This window comes from Cetorhinus maximus, chromosome 28, assembly GCF_964194155.1.
Source record: "Cetorhinus maximus chromosome 28, sCetMax3.hap1.1, whole genome shotgun sequence".
NCBI classification, from domain to species: domain Eukaryota; kingdom Metazoa; phylum Chordata; class Chondrichthyes; order Lamniformes; family Cetorhinidae; genus Cetorhinus; species Cetorhinus maximus.
Genome location: NC_135906.1, coordinates 27,162,842 through 27,183,374, shown reverse-complemented (window position 1 = coordinate 27,183,374; position 20,533 = coordinate 27,162,842). Strand labels below are relative to the sequence as shown.

Below are 20,533 nucleotides of genomic sequence, written 5' to 3'. Positions count from 1 at the left end.
GTTCTTAAAACATTGCATTTTGGGTCCTTATGGCGTCAGTTTATCCCCTGAATACAGACACGGAGATTAAACATCATTTACAGTAAGATCATCTTTTTGACAGAAACATTTAAAAAAAAACTGTAAACAGTATTAACTTCACATTATCTGTAAAGCCTAATCAACCCTCCAACACTGCACTAAGATCTCCTCTGTTCTGGAGTGACAATTTTTTTTAACCATTTACAAAGAAGCAAGGATAATCTTGCAACAGAGGCCAACAATCTGTAAACAAGCAGCCAACTTCATCCATTGCAGATCTGTACATCTCTCTTGCCCCTTTAGGGCCCATTGCCGGACTTGCAGTTAGACGAGGTTGCTGCTTAGCAACCCCTCCATCAGCTGTGCCACCAACTGTGCTATCAAAAACTTTCCAACTCGGGCAAATCTCCAAAAACCCTGGTTAGCGGGTTCACATGTCAGTTGGGATCGTCCAGTGAAGGCCCCAGCGGATGTGCTGGGCTCCCACTGGTCTTCAGGCGCTATAACTGGCAGTTTCTTCACCTCGCTGACTAATGCCATTAAAAAAATACCTGAAGGGTAACGGTGCAAGAGCTGAGCGGATAAAACACCACCAAATCCCGCATCAGGAGACAACTGTAGTGACGCCATCCCTGGCAGGTTGTTTCAAAATCTTACTACATCTACTGAGAAGGAGTTAGTGTCTGAAACCTCCAGCTGGCTATTTAGTGGTTCCTAAATGGTAAATACATAAAATATGTACACAATGGAAACAGTAATAAATTACAAAACAGCTATTGGTTGACTAGTGGTGGTGTGATTGGTAGGCACCAGAGTGGTACAGTCTGTTTTGCATGTTGGTGGCATTTGGGGCCAAGATTGACCCATTACGTGTTATGTAACACGCTGCCAACTTAAGCCAGTGCCAATAAGCATTCTTTCTGTATTTCAAGATACTTTGATGTCAAGAAAAATATATTCCCATAACAGGTCAGTGCCCCTCTTCACAACTTGGCTCATGTTAAACTTTTCCCATTATTTGCCAGTTGTTACTAGTGCTAGAGTGCACCATATAATATCGCACGGGGCACAAGTGCAAAGGACAAGGAAAGAACAACAAATCAACATAGACAGCCCCCTTGCCTGCATATGGTTGGAGACACTGGTATGATGAGCCAGGTTTTTCTTTAAGTCACTGGGTGATTAACAGGCTCTTGGCAATGAATGGAGCGATGCCACAAGCGATGTTAAGAACATCTCGCACAGATCCAGCGGCCAGGCTCACACATAGCTACAATTCTTATTTGGAAAAAGGTCTCCTGTGACTGGACTGCAAAGGTAAAGCTTCAGTCACACCTGGCTTGGGTTTGGTAGTCGCCTGCCGTCTGTTGTATGGGTGCTGAAGAGGAGGCTTTAAAGATAGCAGACCCTGAGTACTTGGGCATTATCCCTTTCCACATGGTCCTCCTTCATACAGGTCCTTCGTACATAAGAAACAAAAGGAAAAAGCAACCACCAGGTCTTTAAACTTCCACTTTGCGCAGACTTGATCTGCTGAATGAATTCCTGGGGGAAAAAACAAAGTTGAATGGTTGAGAAATGTTTCATAGGAAAGAAAAAAGAGAAAAAAAAAATCCCTGGAGCTGAAAACAAGAGGTGGAAGGTGAGAGGAGAACACGAGCGAGGGGGTGGCGGAGAGCATGAGTGAGGGCGGGCAGAGAGCAAGCGAGAAAGTAAGTAAGGGAGCAGAAGGAGAGACTGAGAGAAAAGAGAGGGAAGCAGAGGGAGAGAGGATTTTTTAATAAAATATTCAGCCCTGAAGTTGACTGTGAGTCAGGAAAGAAAAGCAAGGTCGATTGATCAATTCATGAGCTGATGAAACCCAAGCTTCAGAGGTGGAACACAATCTTAGCTAAGTCAGTGTAACCTTGCTCTCAGTCCCTGAGAACTGTACATGGATCCCTTACCGGTGGCTTGTGGTGGGTATAAGAGCCTTGTATAACTGGGGGATCTTCCTGTTGATCATTGGCTGTAAAGACTCCTTCAGTCGGTGATAGTTACGCTCCAATTCTCGGTGGTACTCTTTCTGGTCTGCTCCAATCAGAGTCTTGTTTTTGCGTAAGGCATCCTCACAGCTACAGATGAAAACACTGGTTACACGGGTTTGTCATGTGAAACTTTGCATTGTCACACAGAACAGCTTTTGTGGTACCAAGTGCCATTTGACATTACGAGACCTACAATGTTACCAGGAGATACTTTAAATCGTTTGTAGTTCACAGCACTTCTTGATCTGGGCTACATTATAGTGATAGAGTGAAGGTCAGACATTGCCTTGTATTAAGGAAGACCGGCCATATTGTAATTAGCAGCCACAATTCTCCTTTAATTTGCATTCACCAGTCTGATGCTGGCCAAAACTGGTGCATGAAGAGCAAGTTCATTGACTCCTGTCTCAGCCACAGGATGATGCACTTTGTGGGATGTTTAAGGGAAAGGTTTAGTCGTGGGGAAATTAAGGAAGAGGTCTAAAAGGGGCAAGTCACAATGCAGCTGTTGTTTGTATAGTTTAAGGAAATTGTGAGCTGTAATGCAAAGTTAATCTTTTGTTGACTGGTACACTGTAGACACAAAGATACTGACATACCGCTTCATGAAGTCTTTGAAGCAGAGGCGTAGTTTATTGTGATGTCGGAAGAGCTTGGGATCATCCGGAATGTCTGCCAGGAAAACTTGGGCCACTTCCAAAGGCCCCTGAGAAAATTCCAGAGAGAAACCAGGATCAACTAGGGACAAATGTTACAAACTCCACAATCTCAAAAACTGCTGTGACTTTTAACTATATGCTAATTTGACATAACATTACAGTCTGGATTGAAGAGAATACAGTTTACACAAACTATAGTTTGATTCCATCTCACTTTCTCTTGGGAATACACTGACTCTGGAGTATGGCAGCACAGATACCAGCTGTTCTCTGTGCAGCTTGTTCAAGTTGCTATTCTTCATTTACTAGACTAGCTAATGAGTGTCTGGAGGATCTTGACTGTGAACATAGGAACAGGAGGAGGCCACTTAGTTCTTTGAGCCCGTTCCGCCATTCAGTGAGATCTGTGAGCTAACTGCACATACCCGACTTTGCCTCATATCCATAAATACCAAATGGTTAATTAAAATCCATCAATCTAATTTTTAAAATTAACAATTGAACTTGGACCAATTAACATCTGCAGAAGAAAGTTCCAAACTTCTATCACTTTTCTGTGCAAAAGTGTTCCCGATTTTCACTCCAGAAAAGTCTGGCTTATTTAGACAATGCCTCCAGTCCCAGACACTAGTAGAAATAGCTTCTCTCTACCTACCCTTTCTGTTGCCCTTAATATCTTTAAAACTTTTAACAAATCATCCTTAACCTTCTAAATTCCAGGAAATACAACCCTAGTTTGTGTAATCTCTTCTCAAAATGTAACCAAGCATAATTCTGGTAAATCAATGCTGCACTCCCTCCGAGGCCAATAAAACCTTCCTAAGGTGTGGTGCTCAATTCTCCAGGAATGGTCTAACCAGGGCTTTACATAGTTAACTGTAAAATAATAACTTTAGCAAACGCCAAACCTGTGCTCATCCAACATCCACATGCAGGTAAAGGACAGTAGCAGAACCCTAGTTTATGATTTTTTCTTTTCCCTCCCATGCCACCCTGCTAACCCCACCCCCCCACCCCCCCACTTCCCCACCGTCCACCCCCAGACACTCTAAGGCCAATTAAAGAGCCTCGGCCACCGCCCTGTACGAGAACAGCTAATTGAGCGAGGGACAGGAAGCAAACCTGGAATCTGTGTATGAATTGCTCAGTACCTCACTGGACAGTACATATTATCTACTTTGCCATTCATGCCTCATCTGTCAAGGAACAACAGTCCCACTAAAAGGTGCACTTTATAGCATGAATTAGGTAAGAAAACAAACACTCGTCATAAAATCCAATTAGGATTTTACTTGTTACATGGCTAGAAGCTTCAGACCCTCTTTTGCCCCATCACATCACTGGGGAGTGCCTGAAGGAAACATGATAATAGGAGGCATAATCCAGGCTGTCCTAAGCTCACTGGTGAAGGAGGCTCAGAGCTAACCAGCTCAAGATCTTCTGCAGTGGTGGGAGGGCCATTTGAAATCCTTAAGTTCAAGGGGTATGTAGGTAGGAGCAGACACAGAGCTGAGCTGAATGTAGAGAGGAAGGGAACAGGGAAAAGGCAAATAATTTAAACCAATATTTTGCACTGGTCTTCACGGTGGAGGACACTATAAACATCTCAAAGATATCAGATAAGCAAGGAACTAATGGGAGGAAAGATCTTATAACAATCTCTATCACGAGGGACAAAGTATTTGACAAACTAACGGGACTAAAGGCAAACAAGTCGCCAGGACCTGATGGCCTGCATCCAAGTGTTTTGAAGGAAGTGGCTGCAGAGATAGTGGAGGCATTGGTCAAAAAATTCCAGAACTCACTGGAGTCCAGGAAGTTCCTAGTGGATTGGAAAACCGCTAACATGATCCCCTGTTCAAGAAGGGAGGGAGACAAAAAGCAGGAAACTATAGGCCAGTCAGCCTAACATCTGTCGTTGGGAAAATGCTCGAGTCCATTATTAAGGAAGAAATAAGCCGGACATTTAGAAAAGCTTAAAAACAAAAAGCTAAAAGCTACTGCGGATGCTGGAAATCCAAAACAAAAACAGAATTACCTGGAAAAACTCAGCAGGTCTGGCAGCATCGGTGGAGAAGAAATCAGTCAACGTTTCGAGTCTTCATGACCCTTCTGCCGAAGGGTCATGAAGACTCGAAACGTTGACTGATTTCTTCTCCACCGATGCTGCCAGACCTGCTGATTTAGAAAAGCTTAACGCAATTAGACAGAGTCAACATTGTTTTGTGAAAGGGAAATCGTGTTTGACAAGCATGCTAGAGTTCTTTGAGGATATAACAAGCAGAGTTGATAAAGGAACCGGTAGATGTAGTGTATTTGGATTTCCAGAAGGCATTTGATAAGGTGCCACATAAAAGGTTATTGCACAAAATAGGAGCTCATGGTATTGGAGGTAATGAATTAGCATGGATTGAAAATTGGTTAACACACAGAAGACAGGCAGTCAGGATTAATGGGTCTTTTTTAGGTTGGAAAGATGTAACTGAGGGGGCAGAATATAATGAATCCAAATTTGCTAACGATACAAAAATAGGAGGGCATGTTGCGAAGAGGACCTAAGAAATCTGCAAGGCGATATAGACAGGTTGAGTGAGTGGGCAAAAACCTTGGCAGATGGAGTTTAATGTAGGAAAGTGTGAGGTCATACACTTTAGTAGCAAGAATCAAAAGACAGACTATTATTTAAATGGAGAGAGACTCCAGAAAAGTGCAGCAGAGGGATTTGGGTGTTCTTGTGCATGAAACACAAAAAGTTAGCATGCAGGTGCAGCAAATAATTAAGAAGGTCTGTATTGCTAAGGGGTTGGAGTTTAAAAATAGGGAGGTATTGCTACAACTGTACAGGGTGTTGGTGAGGCCGCGCCTGGAGTACTGTGTACAGTTTTGGTCCACGTATTTAAGAAAGGATATACTGGCATTGAACGCAGTTCAAAAGAGATTCACTAGGCTGGTTCCTGGGATGAAGGGGTTGACTTATCAAGAACAGCTAAACAGGTTAGGCCTTTATTCATTAGAGTTTAGATGAACGAGGGGTGATCTTGTTGAAACGTACATGATTCTGAGGGGGCTTGACAGGGTACATGTTGAGAAGATGTTTCCACTAGAGGGGGAATCTCAAACTAAGGGGCATAGTTACAGAATAAGGGGACACTCATTTAAAACCGAGATGCGAAGGAATTTCTTCTCTCAGAGGGTAGTAAATGTCTGGAATTCTCTACCCCAAAGAGTTGTGGAGGCTAGATCACTGAAAGTATTTAAAGAGGAGGTAGATAGATTTTTGAAATATCGGAGAGTTGAGGGCTATGAGGAGCTGGCACGAAAGAGGAGTTAAGGCCTGGGGCAGATCAGCCATGATCTTACTGAATGGCAGGGCAGGCTTGAGGGGCCGAATGGCCTACTCCTGCTCCTATTTGTTATGTTATGAAGCAAAATCCACACTGTCTGACCAAAGGAGGATTAACTCAGGCAGCAGAGGAGTGACTCTCATCAGCCCGGGGCTTGACGACAATAGAAGGTGTAAAGGATTAACATCAGAAGCCCAGCCAGCGAAGCCCACATCACGTGAATGAATAAAAAAAATGATGCTGATGTAATAATGATGTCAGATCACATGACTGAGAAGAGAGGGAGAGAGATCTGGGAGGAGAAGGGGGAGATGAGCTCTTGCAGACGTCCAAATGTGTAAACACTTGCAGTAAATAAAAAGTAATGGTTTTAAGAAATTACAGACTCGAGCAGCATACTTAAGGAGAACAGGCAATCCCCAAAATCCGTCTAGAACCCAACCACACAACGAAACAGAAGGGTCACCCCAGGCAGAAGAACTGACTCCAACATCTGAGCTGAAAGTGGGTTACCCCAGGCAGCAGCAGAAGTGACCATGATACAGGTGCTGAAGGGTTAACCCAATCAGGAGCATAGTCCCAGACTGGAGGTGGAAGTAGTAGCAGGTACATAGAGGAAAACAATAAGACAAAGCCCACAGATCTGACATTATTACAATAATCATACTTTACATATTGTTACAAACTACTACGAAAAATATGAGGCATGCAGAGAGTTTGAAACAGCAACAGTTCTGCAGGCATTCGGCCAAATTAAGCTTAAGAGAGCAGCATAGATGGGTGTTCTGGCACTTCATGTAGAATTAATCAGGAACAGTGTTACTTAATCCTTACAACCATAAACACTTCAGTCAGTGCTCATCATTGTGTTGCTTGTTTTGTGTTGTGGTGTATGATTAAAGTCGAAGGAGACAATTTATACAGTACTTCACGGTTTTGTCCTAACTGTCTATACAGGTGTAGCAGACATATGCACCTAGTTATAGAGTGTACACTGTGCCAAAATCTAAACATGTTCACATCTGAAAAATGTTCCATTGCACACATCGTTATCCATACCTCAGGCAGTGCCAGAATTTAAGAACATGCAGACACTTCGATACAAAAAGAGAGCACAGACATTTTGCCTGACAAAGGAGCGCGCAGGCACTTTACCCGAATACAGAGAGAATGCGCAGGCACTTTACCCGAATACAGAGAGAATGCGCAGGCACTTTACCCGAATACAGAGAGAGCGCGCAGGCACTTTACCCGAATACAGAGAGAATGCGCAGGCACTTTACCCGAATACAGAGAGAGCGCGCAGGCACTTTACCCGAATACAGAGAGAGCGCGCAGGCACTTTACCCGAATACAGAGAGAGTGCGCAGGCACTTTACCCGAATACAGAGAGAGTGCGCAGGCACTTTACCCGAATACAGAGAGAGTGCGCAGGCACTTTACCCGAATACAGAGAGAGCGGGCAGGCACTTTACCCGAATAGAGAGAAAGTGCGCAGGCACTTTACCCGAATACAGAGAGAGAGCGCGCACGCACTTTACCCGAATACAGAGAGAGTGCGCAGGCACTTTACCCGAATACAGAGAGAGTGCGCAGGCACTTTACCCGAATACAGAGAGAGAGCGCGCAGGCACTTTACCCGAATACAGAGAGAGCGCGCAGGCACTTTACCCGAATACAGAGAGAGTGCGAGCAGGCACTTTACCCAAATACAGAGAGAGAGCGCAGGCACTTTACCCGAATACAGAGAGAGCGCGCAGGCACTTTACCCGAATACAGAGAGAGTGCGCAGGCACTTTACCCGAATAGAGAGAGAGCGCGCAGGCACTTTACCCGAATACAGAGAGAGCGCGCAGGCACTTTACCCGAATACAGAGAGAGCGCGCAGGCACTTTACCCGAATACAGAGAGCGCGCGCAGGCACTTTACCCGAATACAGAGAGAGCGCGCAGGCACTTTACCCGAATACAGAGAGCGCGCGCAGGCACTTTACCCGAATACAGAGAGAGTGCGCAGGCACTTTACCCGAATAGAGAGAGAGCGCGCAGGCACTTTACCCGAATACAGAGAGAGCGCGCAGGCACTTTACCCGAATACAGAGAGAGCGCGCAGGCACTTTACCCGAATACAGAAAGAGCGCAGGCACTTTACCCGAATACAGAGAGAGAGCGCAGGCACTTTACCCGAATACAGAGAGAGTGCGCAGGCACTTTACCCGAATACAGAGAGAGCGCGCAGGCACTTTACCCGAATACAGAGAGAGTGCGCAGGCACTTTACCCGAATACAGAGAGAGCGCGCAGGCACTTTACCCGAATACAGAGAGAGCGCGCAGGCAATTTACCCGAATACAGAGAGAGTGCGCAGGCACTTTACCCGAATACAGAGAGAGCGCGCAGGCACTTTACCCGAATACAGACAGAGTGCGAGCAGGCACTTTACCCGAATACAGAGAGAGTGCGCAGGCACTTTACCCGAATACAGAGAGAGCGCGCAGGCACTTTACCCGAATACAGAGAGAGCGCAGGCACTTTACCCGAATACAGAGAGAGTGCGCAGGCACTTTACCCGAATACAGAGAGAGCGCGCAGGCACTTTACCCGAATACAGAGAGAGTGCGAGCAGGCACTTTACCCGAATACAGAGAGAGTGCGCAGGCACTTTACCCGAATACAGAGAGAGTGTGCAGGCACTTTACCCGAATACAGAGAGAGTGCGAGCAGGCACTTTACCCGAATACAGAGAGAGTGCGCAGGCACTTTACCCGAATACAGAGAGAGTGCGAGCAGGCACTTTACCCGAATAGAGAGAGAGTGCGCAGGCACTTTACCCGAATACAGAGAGAGAGCGCAGGCACTTTACCCGAATACAGAGAGAGTGCGCAGGCACTTTACCCGAATACAGAGAGAGTGCGCAGGCACTTTACCCGAATAGAGAGTGCGCAGGCACTTTACCCGAATACAGAGAGAGAGCGCAGGCACTTTACCCGAATACAGAGAGAGTGCGAGCAGGCACTTTACCCGAATAGAGAGAGCGCGCAGGCACTTTACCCGAATACAGAGAGAGTGCGCAGGCACTTTACCCGAATAGAGAGAGAGCGCGCAGGCACTTTACCCGAATACAGAGAGAGTGCGCAGGCACTTTACCTGAATACAGAGAGAGTGCGCAGGCACTTTACCCGAATACAGAGAGAGTGCAAGCAGGCACTTTACCCGAATACAGAGAGAGCGCGCAGGCACTTTACCCGAATACAGAGAGAGTGCGCAGGCACTTTACCCGAATACAGAGAGAGCGCGCAGGCACTTTACCCGAATACAGAGAGAGCGCGCAGGCACTTTACCCGAATACAGAGAGAGTGCGCAGGCACTTTATCCGAATAGAGAGAGTGCGCGCAGGCACTTTACCCGAATAGAGAGAGAGTGCGCAGGCACTTTACCCGAATACAGAGAGAGCGCGCAGGCACTTTACCCGAATAGAGAGAGAGCGCGCAGGCACTTTACCCGAATACAGAGAGAGCGCGCAGGCACTTTACCCGAATAGAGAGAGAGCGCGCAGGCACTTTACCCGAATACAGAGAGAGAGCGCGCAGGCACTTTACCCGAATACAGAGAGTGCGCGCAGGCACTTTACCCGAATACAGAGAGAGCGCGCAGGCACTTTACCCGAATACAGAGAGTGTGCGCAGGCACTTTACCCGAATACAGAGAGAGCGAGCAGGCACTTTACCCGAATACAGAGAGAGCGCGCAGGCACTTTACCCGAATACAGAGAGAGCGCGCAGGCACTTTACCCGAATAGAGAGAGAGCGCGCAGGCACTTTACCCGAATACAGAGAGAGCACGCAGGCACTTTACCCGAATACAGAGAGAGCGCGCAGGCACTTTACCCGAATACAGAGAGAGCGCGCAGGCACTTTACCCAAATACAGAGAGAGCGCGCAGGCACTTTACCCGAATACAGAGAGAGCGCGCAGGCACTTTACCCAAATACAGAGAGTGTGCGCAGGCACTTTACCCGAATAGAGAGAGAGAGCGCAGGCACTTTACCCGAATACAGAGAGAGCGCGCAGGCACTTTACCCGAATATAGAGGGAGCGCGCAGGCACTTTACCCGAATACAGAGAGAGTGCGCAGGCACTTTACCCGAATACAGAGAGAGAGCGAGCAGGCACTTTACCCGAATACAGAGAGAGAGCACAGGCACTTTACCCGAATACAGAGAGAGCGCGCAGCCACTTTACCCGAATACAGAGAGAGAGCGAGCAGGCACTTTACCCGAATACAGAGAGAGAGCACAGGCACTTTACCCGAATACAGAGAGAGTGCACAGGCACTTTACCCGAATAGAGAGCGAGCGAGCAGGCACTTTACCCGAATACAGAGAGAGAGCGCGCAGGCACTTTACCCGAATAGAGAGAGAGCGCGCAGGCACTTTACCCGAATACCGAGAGAGCGCGCAGGCACTTTACCCGAATACAGAGAGAGCGCGCAGGCACTTTACCCGAATACAGAGAGAGCGCGCAGGCACTTTACCCGAATACAGAGAGAGCGCGCAGGCACTTTACCCGAATACAGAGAGAGCGCGCAGGCACTTTACCCGAATACAGAGAGAGCGCGCAGGCACTTTACCCGAATACAGAGAGAGCGAGCAGGCACTTTACCCGAATACAGAGAGAGCGCGCAGGCACTTGACCCGAATACAGAGAGAGCGAGCAGGCACTTTACCCGAATACAGAGAGAGCGAGCAGGCACTTTACCCGAATACAGAGAGTGTGCGCAGGCACTTTACCCGAATACAGAGAGAGCGCGCAGGCACTTTACCCGAATACAGAGAGAGCGCGCAGGCTCTTTACTCGAATAGAGAGAGAGCGCGCAGGCACTTTATCCGAATAGAGAGAGCGCGCAGCCACTTTACCCGAATACAGACAGAGTGCGCAGGCACCTTCCAGGCTAAAAGGAGTGCAGACACTTTACCTGATTGACTGTGGTTCCCACACTTCCCTGTAATACCATCTGCAACATCTTGGCATCAGCTGGGTCCTGGTGTGTGGCAAAAGCCAACTCTTGGGTTTTCTTTTGCATATCCTCAATCGCTACTTCAATCGGGATTAAGATAATCTGAAATTGGGAATACAGGATAGGAAATCTAAGACTGCACACTACATTCTTTCTCCAGAACCACATTCAATGGTTTCTTGTCTTCTCTACATCACTGACCTCCCCCGGTGTTCCACTGCACAGCTCGAATTCCCTTTGTCACATGAAAGATATGGATGAGGAAGGCCATTCCACCCAAGCGCCCTGAGTTTTCTTCTTACTCCAATTCTCATCTTTAAATTCATGTCCCCTCCAGCACAGTGAACTATTTATCTGGATCAGTTATTTCAGTTCCTTTGAATGTGATATTCAGCAGAGGTAACACTCAAGGGTGGATGAAGACAATCTGCATGTCCAGCAGGCATAGCACCAAGGGTGACTTTGCCAACCTGTGACAAAGATGACCGGTGCTGCAGGGTCTGTCAGTCACACTGTGATAAGGATGCATACTGGTGAGGGGCTAGCTAGAAAAATGCACCATCATGTGGTCCGTCAGTCAATCAGAACCCAAATACTCTCTCGGGCAATTCCTGACAACAGCTAAGACTGAGTCTGGAAACTTCCTACCAATATATCCAAGGAGAGTTTCAGTCCACTACAGGTATACAGCTGACCATCTCTAGTGGACACTCAATGTCGTTGTTTCCTTAAGGTGTTGGTCATGGCTCAGTTGGTTATGGCTCAGTTGGTTGCACTCTCGCTTCTGAATCACAAGTTTCCAGGTTCAACCGTACTCCAGTGCCTGAACACAAAAATCAAGGCTGACACTCCAGTGCAGTCCTGAAGGAGGTGCTTTCTTTCGGGTGGGAGGTACTGAGGGAGGCCCCAACTGCCTGCTTGGTTGGATGCATAAACTCACGTGGCACTACAGGATAATGTCTGTTATCCAGCATGCTCCGGGAATGGGAGGTTCCGGTTAACTAAGATGTAAGGTTGAGTTCTGCTTTTTCATCCAATGAGAAAGCTCCAGGATGATCACGTGGGTTCTGAGATCTCACGAGAGGTGGGGGAGCACATGAATTGAATGAGCGGCACAGAGTGGAGATGGTGCTGCAGAGCAGTGGGAAGCTGAGACTGGAGTGAGGACAGGTCACCGATAAGTATTACCAGTGAGTTTGACATCTCCAATCAAAAAAAAGACCCGAACCCGAATTCCAGATAATAGAGAATTTTGGTCAGTAGGGTGTCGGATTACAGAAATTTTACTGTATTACAAAGAAGAGCAGGGGGAGTTCTCCCAGGTATCCTGGTCAATATTTATCCCTCAATTAACATCACTAAAACAGACTATCCAGTCATTATTACGTTGTGACTTGTGGGGAGCTTGCTGTCCTGCCATGTTTTCTACATTACAACAGTGACTTTAATACTACTTTATTGGCTGTAAAGTACTTTGAGACGGTCATGAAAGGCGCTATATAAATATAAATTGGGCAAGTGTTATTTTGCCCAATTCGGCATTTACAGATGTGATTTTTTTTGTGTGACAATTCTCCTAGCGGGTTTTAAAAAAAATAAGAATCAAAGAATGCAGGACATAGTGATTAAACTTTCACCTCTGGAACATGGGTTGAAATCCAGCTTGGAGAAACTCAGTGAAGATATGATCTCATTCTGATGAGGAACAGATGAACAGCATTTGCCTTACACTTTAATGTCAAGGCTACAAAACTGCTTGTAACCTAACACTCTCACTCAAACATGGAGATCGTACGGTAAACACAAAGACTTCATTGAGGATTGAATGCTTTGTTCAAGCGATGTATAGTGAGGGTTTGAAACTATAATTAGTTAACAGATATGGTAAATGCTCTGCAGGTTAACAGAAACCCCTCATCACGATGAGAACAAACTGCCTCTTCCCCCGCCCCTCCCCATACTGTCCTTATGGATTTGGTAACAGTTGTATTCAGTGACATCTTGGCACAGGGCTCTTACCTCTTCCTTATGGATGACATTGATCCTAGTTTTGATATAGGGGAAGGCGTGTGAGGTTGTGAGTATTGTCTTCCGTTTGTACTGCTCATGCAGGTCTCCATGAGCGCGGCCATCTAATGTAAAAGGCGTGCAGTACATGAAACAGCGCAGGTTATAGTTCTTGTCAAAGTAAGTGATTCTGTCCTTCATCTCGTAGGTGTCAAAGAAAGGCTCAACATATGTGATCTGTATGTATGCCTGAAAAAGACAAAATGGGCTCTTCAGAACATTTTCAAATTCAGTAGGTTAAAGGTTAGAGAGAAAAGAGACAAGGTCAACACAGAAAATACAATATGCAAACAGGTTGACTGCCCAACCAGTTTGTGCTGATATCAATCCTTTAGCCAAGAAGCATCCTAATCTGATGAGCCCACCCTGTTCCCGATCCCATTGCCAAGTCTCTGCTCAATCACTAACTCTGGTACAGAATTCCACAATCTCACAACCCTATTTAAATAATGTTTCTCCTGCTCTCTGTACCAAATCTCTCATTTAATGTTGCATGAATTTCCCCTTACTCTGAGCCTCTCGACAACTAGACACAATCTGTTCCTATCGACCTTGTCCTATTCCCTTCATTAATTTTGAACACCTCTATCAAACCAACCTGTAACATTCTAATAAAGACTCAATTTTTCAAATCTTTTTGTATTTATATTTCCTAATACCAGGAGGTAGTCTAGTGAATCTAAACTGTATCCTCTCTATTGCCTTTAACATTCTTCCTGTAATGTGGAGTCCAAAAAGGCATCCACTATTTCCACTGTGCTTTTGATAAGGTTTTATACAAATTTGTGTGTGGCTCAGTTGGAGGCACAAGGACATCTATAGCTGTCTGTGGTTGCAAATGGATACCGATAAACTGAGTGAGTGGGCAAAAATCTGGCAGATGGAGTTTAATGTGGGAAAATATGAAGTTGTTCACTTTGGCAGGAAGAATAAAAAGCAAAGTAATACTTAAACTGAGAATGACTGCAGAATTCAGACGTGCAGAGGGATCTAGGTGTTCTCGTGTATGAGTCACAAATAGTATGCAGGTACAGCAAGTAATCAAGGAGGCTAATGGAATGTTATCCTTTATTATGATGAGGAATTGAGCATAGAATAAAGATGTTATGCTTCAGTTATACAGGGAATTGGTGAGACCACATTTCAAACAGTATGTGCAGCTTTGGTCTCCTTATTTAAGGAAGAATGTAAATGTGTTGGAGGCGGTTCAGAGGAGGTTTACTAGATTGATACCTGGAATGAGCGAGTTGTCTTATGAGGATAGGCTGGGCTTGTTTCCACTGGAGTTTAGAAGAGTGAGGGGCGACTTGATTCAAGTATAAAAGATCCTGAATGGTCTTGCGGAAAGGATGTTTCCTCTTGTGGGTGAGTCCAGAACTCGGGGGCACTGTTTTAAAATTAGGGGTTGCCCTTGTAGGACAGAGATGAGGAGAATTTTTTTCTCTCAGAGGGCAGTGGGACGTTGGAACTCTTTGCCTCAGAAGGCAGTGGAAGCAGGGTCACTGAATATTTTTAAGGCAGAGGTAGAGGTAGATAGATTCTTGTTAGGCAAGGGAATCAAAGGTTATCGGGGGTAGATGGAAATGTAGAACTTGAAACACAAACAGATCAGCCATGATCTTATTGAATGGCGGAGCAGGCTCGAGGGGCTGAATGGCCTACTTCTGCTCCTATTTCATATGTTTGTATTTTCTCTTCATTTAGATATTTAGTAATTTTAATTAAAGATTTCTACATTTTCCTTACCACAGATGTTATGAAAACTATAATCATTTACGATAGCTGTTGCCCTTTTTCAAAAAATGACCACTCCCCGGTCCTGCATCCTATTCGAAGCATGAAATATAATTTCTAGAGCTGCTGCTATTTTCCCACAATTTCCTTTAGGCTTATCCCATCAAGGTCTGGCACATTGTGATCCTCTACTTAAATAACTTCTCTAATATTTACCTTCTATTTAACATCTTGCTTTTAACTAATTTATGATTTACCTGTTCTTCACATAATAGTTTGTGACATTCAATCAATCAACACTGTGGGTGTACTGACACCATGTGGACTGCAGCGGTTCAAGAAAGCAGCTCACCACTACCTTCTCAAGGGCAATTAGGGATGGAAAATAAATATCGCTGCAATTATTTATCTTGTTAACTTTAATTCCTTATATATGTATGCTATTGTGAAATTTCCAGCAATAAACAATACAAAAGCCAATGTAATCCTTGAAAGTGCACATCAGTGCAAGAACTGCCCTTTAGAATGACGACACAAGATACCAACATTGATTAAGAGCGAAAGAGCTGCTGCAATATAATGGCTACAAGAGCAGGTCAGAGGCTAGGAATTCTGCGGCGAGTAACTCATCTCCTGACTCCCCAAGGCCTGTCCACCATCTACAAGGCACAGGTCAGGAGTGCGACTGAATATTCTCCACTTGCCTGGATGAGTGCAGCTCCAACACCATCCAGGACAAAGCAGCCCGCTTAATTGGCACCACATGCACAAACATTCATTCCCTCCACCACCAATGAACAGTGGCAGCAGTGTGTACCACCTACAAGATGTACTGCACAAACTCACCAAGGTTCCTCAGGCAGCACCTTCCAAACGCACGACCGCTACCATCTAGGGGGGCAAGGGCAGCAGATACATGGGAACACCACCATCTGGAAGTTCCCCTCCCAGTCACTCACCATCCTGACTTGGAAATATATCACTGTTCCTTCACCGTCGCTGGGTCAAAATCCTGGAACTTCCTCCCTAACAGCACTGTGGGTGTACCTACACCACATGGACTGCAGCGGCTCAAGAAGGCAGCTCACCACCACCTTCTCAAGGGCAACTAGGGATGGGGCAATAAATGCTGGCCCAGCCAGCAAGATCCCATCCCATGAATGAACAAAGAAAAAGCCCACGAATCAGTTTCCTTCCTAACAGCACTGTGGGTGTACCTACACCACATGGACTGCAGCGGCTCAAGAAGGCAGCTCACCATCACCTTCTCAAGGGCAATTAGGGATGGAAAATAAATGCTGGCCTAGCCAGCAACGTCCACATCCCATAAGTGAATTTTTAAAATTGGCATATCGCCTCTGGGTCACAGACTCTAATACGGCTCAGACTGGCATGAAGCAAGTCTGTTCTGTTAACTGTCTGTAAGGACCTAAGCTGAAATGAGCGTAAGTACTCTGAACCCAGATCCTAGTGGGTGTGTGCCGCAGAAGACCCCACTATTTAGGGACCAAATTAGCAATTTCATGCAAGGAGGCCACAAAATGGCAGGCATGAGAAGTTTCAGATTGGTACTGTACACAAAGTCTTTAGTGTTTGGAACAAAGGCACACTGTTGATCAGAGCAGAGGGAATTTTATGCTGCATCCGACAGAGGTATATACCACGTGGAGCACCGTAAGGTGACACCAAAACCCTTCACCTTGACCAGCAGAGTAAAGGCATACAATGGTTACTCAAATGCTGTGCACTGTAGGACTGACTTGAGTGCATGGGTATTAAATCAGCTGGTCAGGTTTCAACAGTGAGTAGTTTTCAGCACTGTATAATGTACTACCAAGATTGCTATTACCTTGTTAGGATCCAGTTTAGCTTTGTCAACCGGATTGGAATCTTTAATAATCTCAACAGCCTCTTCACCAAACTGGTCGCGGTAGAATTCCTGTCACAATGCAGAACAGTATGATTTAGGGATAGCAATGTATAGAGTCCCCTTTAAACCTCAGAAACAATCAGCAAGCCTCCTGATGTTGCTGTTATAGGTCCATCACTGCACTATTTGCAGCATCTGTCTATACTCCTTTACAATCAATATGCTGTTTCATCCATCAGTGACCATCAGTCCTGAGCCTCCCTGCATGAATGCTGAGTCACAGTACTGTTAAGTCATGCCCAGTGTACACACAATATTCATTGAAGGTGCTATAGTTAACATTTTAAAGTCCCAGAGTCACATCGCTGTCAGAACTAGGTGTCAACCTTGTTTCAGTGGGTAGCACTCTCGCATCTTAGTCAGAAGGTCATGAGTTCAAGTCTCATGCCAGAGAGGAGCAGAAAATCTCAGCCAATACTCTAGAATGGTGCTAAGGGAGTGCTGCACGATGGAAGTACTTTTTTGGATCAGAAGTTAAACCGAGGTCCTGTATGCCCTCTTAGGTGAATGCAAAATACTCCATTACACTATTTTGAAGAGGAGCAGGGGAGTTATCCCCGGTGTCTTGGCCAACGCTTATCATTCAAACAACATCACTAAAGAGAATATCTCGTCATTATTACATTACTGTTTGCTGTGAGCAAGTTGGCTGCCATGTTACCTACATTGCAACAATGACTGACTACACTCAAAAAGTACTTCACTGGCTCCACTGCGATGTCTTGGGGTTGTGAAAAGGCCTATAAAGTTCCTTAAAGCTGGATTTGCTAAACTTTCTCACCTCAAGTCGGTATGAAATCTCTGCTAGCTTGGTGATCGAGGGCTCCTTGTAAACAAACTCCTGCTCGTCCAAATCTCCAAATTTACAACCATAGAAACCCACTCGGAAGTAAGTCCCAAACATCCTCTTCGAGTTCTGTGCAATGTGGAGAGGGTAGAATGTTAACAAACAGACAGAGACTTGTCCAATCCTCCACCTACCCTTTACTCTCGATTTTTTTCTTCAAAACTTAGCCTTAGAGTAGGGATTTTAAAAAGCACCCATTAGTTGATAAGGCAGTCTCGTCAGGGCTGAAGACTGCACCTTACCTTTAAGGGTTTTGTTTGGCTAGCCAGCAGATATTGTTTGAAGACCAATATTGTTTTTTTTCATCTTTGTTAAGGTACCTTGCCTCAGATTAATTTGTTATCCCACTAACACTCTTAACTGTTGGGAACACAACTAAGCCCCCTTCAGAAGGGCACACCCTGCCACATCAGTGTGATATTTTTAATGTTCCCACACCAGCCTCTCTGGCCTCTTCAAATTGTGCAGAATTGCTTTTCTGATGTAGCCAGACAGAAATTGGCTAAGCAGATTTCAGTTACTCTACAAGTCTGAATTGGATCACTCATTTCACTCTTCATTCGCCTTCCAGAAAATAATTTCTGATGTAATTGGCTACAACTGCCAGGAAACACTCAAAGGTGCGCCAGTAATCCATGCTATTAATCAAGAATATCACACAGCCTGATGATGCCAGAGAACATTCAGAAAACGCACAAAATGTTTTTAATTCCACTAACACTCTGTGGGGTAAAGGGAAATCCAGTCACTGGGTGTAAAGCAAATGGTAAAAGGTGAAGCCTGATTGAAACTGTGGCCCTGATATTAATGGGGAGACCGGTAGCAGCTGAAGAACCCAGCAAGGCTGGGATGTGCAGCCCAGATAGTGGCAAGGACTTAATTGAATAATTTTGGGCAGATTTCCGGCCGATAGCCAGCCTGATTGACCAGTGGGCAGGGGTGATACGTAGCAACAGGAAGCCACAGCTGAGAAATCTTGGGGACAGTACCCTGTAGTCAGTAGTGGAGAGTGGAGAAGACTCATGGTCATGTTCCAGGGGGGCAGAAGGTCAAAGTTGGTGGGGATTATGGCTTACATGTCTGTAACACTGGAAATGGGTCATTCTGCACCCTAACTTTTTGATCAATTTTTGTTCCTATCAAGTTGAGAAAGTTTGTGGTGAGGAATGAAACTGAACTTCAATACTAAGTACAATACTGAGTAGGTGTGGGGTAATGCTCCCCTTACACTACCTGAAGAATGAGACTTGACCCTTTCTTCGCACCTCTAACTTCACCCATACATTATTTCCAGATCTCACACTTCAATGGGCCACGGTACTGAATGACAGTCCTGGACTGTGGGTGACACCGACTCAGCTCCAGACACTACTACAGACTTATTTCACAGGGCAGGCCAACTTGCAGCAGAGAGAGGCAATGTTCATTACGTCAGCATAGGTGGGATTCAAACCTAGGTCCCTTGACTGAGAGGCCAATGTTTAATACATTGTGGTGCTCTTTCTTCCCAAATTCCCTGAATTCTACTTGATCGAAAATTGATAAGTCATTTGCACAGATTTCCATTCAGATAGCAGACCCTTAAGAGAGTATTTTGAAAGTTAAAGAAATGTCTGAGAATTGAGACTTGAAGCAAGAGGTGATTGACCGAATGACAAACATTTAGCAGATAATTTTCAGTTCATTTTAAGCAATCTTCAGTACAAGTTACAAAATCACTATAAATTTTTTTAAAAATAGCAACTTACCACAGATGGAGTGAGGGGACAGTATGATCAGCAGCAAGTGGAATAAAGGAGAGAGCACACAGAGAGAATCATCAACTGACAGACTTTACACCAATCACCATTATATATACAGGTGGCCTCCCGTGACACCAAGGTGCGAGCGCTGCTGCCAAAATGGAAAGTATCTGACCAGCCATCAACATGGCAACGATAATACCTACTGCTTTCATACCTCATTTGGTTTCATTTCCCTCCTTCCATCCCACAAGATGTCTCTGCCCCAATTTAATTCACAAGGCGCTGGGTGACCAGATGACCAGGTCCCTACCGAACAGTAAATAAGCATTGTTCCCTACAGTTTGAAAAGGGCAAGAAGGCGGACTTCAGTTTTCAGCGCGATGATATTCCAAGCTCGGACTGTGTTTACTTCCGACAGGCAGCAGCAGTTTCACCACAGGGTTTGTCACAGGGAAACCCCCTCCCCCCGAAAACAAATGTGAGGCTCAATTTTGGTTGAAGAGTTGTCACGCATTACGGTTACAGCTTCCACTGAGGTCAGTGGAACATATTATGCTGCCCAGTTATGTCACAAAGCACAGGCATCTCCCCCAAGCAGAGTTGGTTCTGAACCAGCTCTGCAAAGATAATTACAGACTACAGCCCCAAGATTAGAGGGGCCCAGTCCCATAGTGTCAGGTGAGCTCAATGCTGCAGTAAGGCTCTCAGCCTGAAACCCCACCTTGGTCACTTCTGCAGCTTTCACCATTTGCACCTCCATTTAATGTTTCAACATACTAGGGAGGAGGTTACCAGAGGCAAGGCCTGCTGGATGACAAAAGCCCACCTTTTGCAAGGCACCACAGTGGAATTACTTTACTCAGAGCTATCATGTTTCAAACATGTCTATATTCCTAACTGACCACTAAGTGAAGGAAAAAAAAAACACAATCTAAACACCACACTCAAAATGAACAGAAAAATCATTAATCAGGAGCATATCCCTGACTACATGGCCCACAGACTCAATATGAGCCATGTACTAACAGGAAATCATTTTCCAGCAGCCTCTATACCAGTGCTGGGTACAGTAACTTCATTAAAGCACCCAGCATCCTGCCTCATGCTTTAAAGTTTTCTCCTCCACACTGACGTAAAACCTGCTG

The 20,533-nt window shown here is 45.4% G+C and overlaps 1 protein-coding gene and 1 long non-coding RNA gene across 9 annotated transcripts in view; one reads left to right on the top strand and one right to left on the bottom strand.

The window, feature by feature from the left end:
- Window positions 1–20,533, top strand: part of LOC144668978 (uncharacterized) — a 139,277-nt gene that overhangs the window by 94,805 nt on the left and 23,939 nt on the right. The gene's annotated exons all lie outside the window — the stretch shown is intronic.
- dock6 (dedicator of cytokinesis 6) overlaps window positions 2–20,533 on the bottom strand; it is a 152,200-nt gene continuing 131,668 nt past the window's right edge. For 6 of the 8 annotated variants that reach the window (XM_078531490.1, XM_078531491.1, XM_078531493.1 and 3 more), the window contains 7 exons: window positions 17,578–17,712; window positions 16,716–16,805; window positions 13,085–13,321; window positions 11,024–11,167; window positions 2,648–2,754; window positions 1,968–2,135; window positions 2–1,566 (listed from right to left, as the gene is read on the bottom strand). In XM_078531490.1, the coding sequence (XP_078387616.1) occupies window positions 1,524–1,566; window positions 1,968–2,135; window positions 2,648–2,754; window positions 11,024–11,167; window positions 13,085–13,321; window positions 16,716–16,805; window positions 17,578–17,712 (924 nt within the window). In that variant the 3' untranslated portion in view covers window positions 2–1,523. Of the gene's footprint in view, window positions 1,567–1,967; window positions 2,136–2,647; window positions 2,755–11,023; window positions 11,168–13,084; window positions 13,322–16,715; window positions 16,806–17,577; window positions 17,713–19,291; window positions 19,362–20,533 lie in introns of those variants that run through there. The other 2 variants (XM_078531492.1, XM_078531499.1) reach the window with 2 other exon arrangements.